The sequence below is a fragment of the Crocodylus porosus genome, unplaced genomic scaffold (assembly GCF_001723895.1).
Source record: "Crocodylus porosus isolate Cpor-Errol unplaced genomic scaffold, CroPor_comp1, whole genome shotgun sequence".
Taxonomy (NCBI): Eukaryota; Metazoa; Chordata; order Crocodylia; family Crocodylidae; genus Crocodylus; species Crocodylus porosus.
The window spans coordinates 23,434,936-23,442,331 of NW_017728916.1; the positions used below are offsets into that span (position 1 = coordinate 23,434,936).

Consider the following 7,396-nt stretch of genomic DNA (forward strand, 5'->3'; position numbering starts at 1 on the left):
GTCAAAGTCAGGTTTCCTGAAGTCAAGGACTTCTGTATTATTGACTGACTTGCCAGCCTTACAGCAGATGGTGAAGGTGATCAGCTCATGGTCACTGTCACTCAGCTTCCTTTCGATCGTTAGGTCGCTGATTAGGTCATCCCTGGTTGCCAGTATGAGGTCTAGCAGCGCTTTACCTCTTGTCGGCCCGTAGATTTCCTGCGTCAGGTAGAGGTCATCCATACATGAGAGAGCTTTGTGACCTCTCGGATTTGGCTGAGCGCTCCTCCCACAAGATGTCTTAGTAGTTAAAGTCTCCCATGACAACCACACACTGGGATCATGTGGCCTCAGCTAATTCCCTGGTGAACTTCCGGTCAAGGTCTTGACTCTGGGTAGGGGGGTCTGTAGTAGACCCCCATCATAGTATCCCCTGTGCTGTGTTCCCCATGGATTTTAACCCAGAGAGTCTCAAGTCGTCCACCATGGGTGCCCATGTCGGCTTGCAGGGACGTGTAGCTTTCCTTAACACAGAGAGCTACGCCCCTGCCCCTTGTCTACTCGATCCCACCTGTACAGGGTATAGCCCTCTACACCCATGGTCCAGTCATGGGTGAAGTCCCACCAGGTCTCTGTTATCCCAATGACATCATAGTTATTTGCATTTAGCAGGAGAACAAGTTACTCCTGTTTGTTCCCCAGACTCCTGGCATTTGTGTATAGACACGCAAGTGTCCCCTTGGGGGCCCTTGCCCTGCCTGCATTTTGTTCCAGGGCTGGGGCTGAGGTGGGATCCCTTACGTGCCTTGGCCTGCTGGCTTTGCAAGGTAATGAATTGGGGTTGCGATTTAATTTAATAAAGCCTGCCCTGCCACAAAAGACTGTTGGTGTGGTACACTGGTCGTTTAAGGAAGACAGCTGATATAAATGTAGCAGCAAATTCTGATTTATAGATTGATGTCTGTTCTAGTTGGTAACCATCCATATATTTGGTTCATCAGTGTGAATTGTAATATGACTGTACCAGAATGCAAATAATAGTATGTAATTAATGTATATATTTTTGAAAAGCCATATTTAGTGTACATTCTATGCTAACTTTAAGCTCAAAAGTTTGCAATGCAGGCTTTAGTTTTCTGATGTTCAGTTTTCTGATGGCTACTAGGCCTGGAATTTAGTTTTGTGTAATTATAGTATTCTTCCTGCAGAAATCTACTAACTGTACAAATGTCAGTACCCAGAATACTAATCCTATCGTCTTGTAGAACAGCGTTGTCAGACTCACCTGACCCTGGTCTGCATTCTGGATCTGGAGTCTGAAGCCCTGTGACCCATCTCACAGGACTGCAAGTTTAGGAGTGGGAGCTCCAATAGGTAGCTCCTGTTCCTCCTACCACCATCTCCCCTGGAGGCCACATGACAGCTTCACACTCTGGATCCAGGCCACGGGGCTCCCCACAGGGCTGGAAATTTGGCCGTGGGATGAGTTGCAGCAGAATTAATTGCCAGTAGCTGTATTAACTAACACTACTGCTGCTTGTCCCGCTGCCACATTTCTGGCCCTATGGGAAGCCATACAGGCCAGATGACATGGTTCTGTGACACGCCTCTTGTACAAGAAGGTTCACTACCTAGTGACATTGAATGTTTTTGGTGATTCTGAGAAATATAGCTCTCTGAATGACAATATCGCTCATAAAATATTTTTAGTAGTAAGTATGGAATAGCCTTCACAGGCTGTCATAATATATTTGGACAGAAATCCAGGCTGGCCTTTAGGTATGGACAGGCATTCAACTGCAGCTCTAAGAATTTCAGGGGAATTTGCAGCACCATAAAATGTGGCAAGAAGTGGGGCTTAATGTTTCTCCTCCTGGCTGGAGAGCTACACAATTGCTTCAGAGGTGAGCTCTCCAGCTGAGAGGTGAAGTGCTGCTCTTTGAGTCCCCCTGACCCTAGGGGAGTCCAGTCATTGACAGCCTGCCCTTCTTTGCCAGGACTGTTTAAGTGGGGACAGCAGCAGGGCTCACTGACAGCTTGTAACTGGGTGGGCTATTGAGCAACCCGTACTCCTTCCCTCCATCTTTCTTTGGCTGGTAGAGAAAGGACATATTCCCTGGCAAAAATGTATTGTTTGTCCATGACCTTATTTACATTCAATTTGAATACTGCTTCTTTCACTTGACTATGCTTTAGGAAGTAGAAATTTGTGCTTCCTTTGGGTGGGCCATCTGAAAACTTGGCAAAAATAATTGAAAGTGATAGTCCTTCAGAGGATTCGCCTTATAAAAGAAATACAAAATATAGTCATAGGGGCTTTTTTAGTACTCTGGTTATTCTTTTAGTACCCCCATAGGCCTCCCTCCCAGTATCGCCACCCCACCCCAGGTCCCGAGGGTGGCAGCTAGCCCTCTCCCTGCGCACAGATCCAGGGGCACATGGGCCCCCCATGCAGCGGGCACAGCAGCAGGAGCCACCCAACCCCCAGACAACCTGCTCATGGCTCCAGCAGCCTATGCTGCCCTGGCTGTACAGCTCCAGCCCCACTCTCTCCCTCACTGTGGGGGGGCCTCGATCTACACCCCCACCCCCACTCTTTCCCCCTCACAGACCAACCAGATGCTGCTGTCTGAGCTGCCAGGGTGTGCTCCTAGCAGAGTGCATGCTGCATCTGTGCGCATTTAGCGAATTTATCGGTGACATTATTGACCACATCAACCAAAAAAAAAGCCAATTGCCAATAATGTCAATTGTCCTTTTATCAGTGCTGATACAATAAGAACCGATGTATCTTCTAGTAATTTCTGAATTTTCAACTGGTAAATTTTCACTAAGTGTCTTGTTGCACATAAATGTTTCATAATTTTTAGTCCAACGACTAATATTTTAAACATCTGTGCTTTTTAATTATTTTTTTGAGTAATGAAGAGGTAATATAGTCTTTTTGCTTTTTAAAAGAGACTTTTTATGCTGTCTGAGCCAAAAGTGTTGTCTTATAAGTTTGAATATTATTACCGTTTTGTCCTCCATAATAACAATTACTTATAACTTCTTACATTTTATTTATACGTTCCCATAAAAGGCCCAGGGAGCATTTTTTTTTAAAAGTAAAAATAAGATCAATCATAAAACCAGGTAAGATATTAAAATAAAATAATAAATGATACATAGTTACCAAAATAATACCTCAAAACTTAATCAGATTAGTTAATGTATGATTGATTATGAGACCTAATTAGCTGTTTTCTAGAGATCTTCACGTTCAGATGAGCCCTTGGTATTAATATTTTTTTCACTGTGCAGATCTTAAAAAGTTTTAATGCTTGTGTATATCTAAATGTTGATCGTATGAGACCTAATCAGTGAGATTTTTAGAAATGCAGACCCACTAATATATCCTTGGATTAGTAAAGCATTTGTGTTGGGAAATTACAAGTGAGGAGAAGTAGTTGAATTTGTAAACAATGCAATTCATTAACTTGAACAGAACTTTGTTTTATCTAAATTTTATTTGACACCGACTTGTAGCATTTTAGGTGTTGTAATATTCTCGGGGCTACTAAAAACTTTTAGGCAGTTTTATACAAGTTTTTAGTAACTATAATTCTGAGCTCTTCATAGTTTAATACATTGTAATTAAGGAATTTATCTCAACAAAGGAATTTAAAGAATGATGCTGGATATATTTATTAGCTGTCTTAATTTCTTAAAACAGCCTTATTAACAGGAACCTCTGAAACTTGGTACGTTTTTTCTTAGTTTAATTTTCCTGTAACTGGGCTTGTTGCTTGTATTTTCTGCCACTGGTAGATTGCTGGACATCTGTAAGACACCATTAAATGATTCAGGCTGCTTACAGATGTCAAATTTAAATGTGCAATGCAGATCTGATGTGCAGTTACAACAACTGCACTTCCTGCAATGCCACATGTGCTTGCCAGAAGGTGCAATCAGATTGCCAGGATCATGATCCTGGGCTCCCCTTGCACCAGCAAGTAGCAAGCCTGGCTCCCTTCATTCTGCTGGCTATGACCTCCAGCTCAACTGATGGGAACTCCCAGTTGGGGAAGTGAATCAGAGACAAGGGCTCCATATGCTCCTGTGGCTGGGAGGCCCCAGTCAATTGACCACCACTCCCAGCCTCTGGAGCACACAGGAGTCTTGAAGGGCACCGGTGTGCTCTGGAGGCTGGAAGCATTGGCCACATTTTCAATCAAAGATCTGATAGGAATCATCCATGAAGTTATTACATATCTTGCGTAATAACTTTATGGCTTATTTTTCACTTTATCCCACTGTTAATTGGTTTACTTATGTCATAAATATATTTGAATAATTGCATATGTATACAATCCTTCTTTGCTGTTGCTTTTTTAATAGCTATACTCCTTTCGCAAATGGTCCCAATGATACTCCTGAGGAAATCCTGGTCCGGATAGGCAGTGGAAAATTTTCCTTAAGTGGAGGAAACTGGGACACTGTTTCAGACGCAGCAAAGGTATATACATGTTTTTATATTTTTTGGTGTTCTCAAGAATGCGGGCAAACAAGTTAAACTAATAATTGACTAGTATAACTCAAAAATGCACATGTTAATGCAACTGATTGAAGTTGTTCTTAAGTGTGGAACATATGGTATATTTGATGCTTTCTCATGTTACGACTAAATCAAGGGCTATGTTTAATAAAGGCAGAATGTTTTATAGTGTCTCAGAATGCACATATTTAACACTTCAAGTGATACTTGCAAGAGTAATTTAAATGGATCGATCTGTAGTGTAAAATATTTCTCCTGCTGGAAGATTAGTTTCTTTGGAAAACAAGAATGGTGATGTCATTTTATAGATAAAACCTGAGTTACATTTCCCATAGCCCTCAGTTGAAATGAGATGAAAACTAATTATGAAATTATGCAGTCTTCATGGGAGGGAGTGGGAGGGAGCTGAGCCTCCAGAGGCATGCTTTTTACTTCCCTTATAAGCAGTGTGACCATACCCATGATTCCTTAGCCCTGTCCCAGGTGGTTTGGTCAAAAGTCCCAGGCCAGAGCCTGGCAGGGAGGAAGGCAAGCGGCCTGGAGCAGGCACCACCACACCTACATATGGCACGTCCTTGCTCCAGCACAAGAGCAGTGGTGCTTGCCTGGTACACTACACCACTCTATCTCCCTGCCAGACTTGGGCCCAGGAGGCGTGGCCAACCGGACAGGACCGGGCTGTGGAATCCTGGAGTGTCGGACCTGGACGTACGGCTGTCCTACTTATGAGCACCATTCTTTTATGGACATCAGGCTCCCAGTGCACACTTAATCATTGTATTGCCCCCCAAAGTTTAGAAATGAACCGCACAATCAAAAACTGAAGCTTGGATAGTTGCACTTGATTTCACTAGCTAGGCTAATCGAGGGCAGTCAGCACAGAATAAGTGTTGTTTTATTAAAGTGATTTACCCCACAACTGTAAAAGCTGTCATCTTCTAGTTTGGTGATTTATATTCTAGAATATAGCAGCACAGAGTAATAGACTTCTCTATACAGTCCATGGTATTTGTGATTTCACAAGATGATGTAGTCAGTAAACTAGGAAGAATCAAGAGAAGTTTACAGGGAAATGTATTTTTAAAAGTTATTTATATATGCTTTTGAGTATATGTCCAGCATATCTAAAGGAAACATTGAGCACAGAAATCTAAGCGACTTTAAGATAGTCTAAAACTAACCATTCCTGATCCTTCAGCTAATGAACATAAAAACTGTAGTTCTGGTTTCAGTCTTGAACCATCAAGAGTCCCTCTAAAGATTATTTGAAGACTTTATTGAAAAAAATAGGGAGACAAGGTCTGATCATACTAAATGGAAGAGCCAAGAAGAATTTTTTTCAGAAAAATGCTGAGGGAGGTTGTTCCATATTTCCAAAAAGAAATAGCATAAGTAATGCACATAATTTTTGTTTGACAGCTTGCATTTAATTTAAATGTTATGATTATGTAGGGCTTAATTTACTGCTGGATTTAACTAGAAAAAAATAGAAGCAAAGGTTTTAAAGAATACTGACTGATATGAGGGTTGAAGAGAAACAGGGAAATGTATTTAGCTTAATTATCTGGCATGGAGCGTTATAAAATCAAAGCAAAACAAAAACCATAATGTTAAGAAATGTGACTCAAACTAAGAAGTTGTGGGGGAGACAGATGACTGCCACCTACTTAACATCTGAGTATTTCAACTTGTAATGTGTTTGCAAATCCAGTGTTGTAACATTATGCTAGTACATGAAAATCAATGAGCAAAACTAAGTTCTGTGTTCATATACTGCTAGATGAATTGCAGAGTAACAGACATAAATAGTAAAAATTAGACCATTTTAAAACATCTGAATTCAATAATGTGTGGTGGTACTAATGCAATAGATGTTTTTTAACCTGACACAGTAACAGGTTAATAGATTTTTAAAAGTCAAAAGAGCGCATTATTGATCCTCTAATCTGACTGCCTGATTTAAATCAGCTGTAGTATTTTGTTCCAAATCCCTGAATTGGTGCCTAGCTTGTGGCACATCTTTAGAGCGATATTTAAGAAATGAATGTCTAAGAGACTCCAAATAATGAAGAATTATCTGCATCTCTTGACAATTTATTCCAATAGCTAATTATCATAACAACATTTTAAAATTCAATATCAGTTTTTTCTAGCTTTAACTTCTAGCCTGAGGATTATATTCTGGTTTTGCCTGCTGCATTCAAAAAGTGTTTTTTTCTGATCAGAAATCCTCCTCCCTTTTACCCCCCTCCCCCCATGTAGGTATTTGTCATGGCCTGAGGTGTCCTTCCCATTAGCTTATCCAGGAAAAGTAAGCTATATGTAGGCATAACAGTTTTATGGATATCAAAGGATGTGAATATAAATCCACTTAATGTATTTACCAGAATCCAAGACAACTCTCCAATAAGATTCTATACATAGAAAATGTATACATTTATTATAACTTTCCATGTATAGACTAATTTTTTTTGGAGGGTCATCTTAAAATTACCCCCGACACCACTGCATCAGAGAAAACAGTGGGGGTGGCAGTACAAAACAGGCAGTTAAGGAGGCAGATGGAAGGGGCAGGCAGCTACGCCCTGCCACCCTTTTCTTTATCTGTTGCACCAATTGTAAATTGTATATAAAGCATGTGTATAAAACAAACAATTATAAAAGACTCTTTAGCGTAAAGGTTTGCCTTGTGAATTCCTTTCTGAAAGCCTACATAGCACAGCACATTGGTTTTGGATCTCTGTACTGTCAGGCTACCAACTGCTCCACTTTCAGTTGCTGATTTCCTTGTGTTGCAGCCTTTTAGACTGTCAGTGCAACTTTTTTTTTCTTTTAGTGTTTATCATAATTTAGACTTTAATGTATTATATATTTTTTTTT

The 7,396-nt window shown here is 40.7% G+C and overlaps 1 protein-coding gene across 1 annotated transcript in view; it reads left to right on the forward strand.

Annotated features, from left to right (window-relative positions):
• The window catches only part of RPS6KA6 (ribosomal protein S6 kinase A6), a 75,729-nt gene that overhangs the window by 55,625 nt on the left and 12,708 nt on the right, over nucleotides 1–7,396 (forward strand). Inside the window, exon 19 of the mRNA XM_019536487.1 lies at nucleotides 4,360–4,477. Coding sequence (XP_019392032.1) covers nucleotides 4,360–4,477 — 118 coding nt within the window. The remainder of the gene's footprint in view (nucleotides 1–4,359; nucleotides 4,478–7,396) is intronic.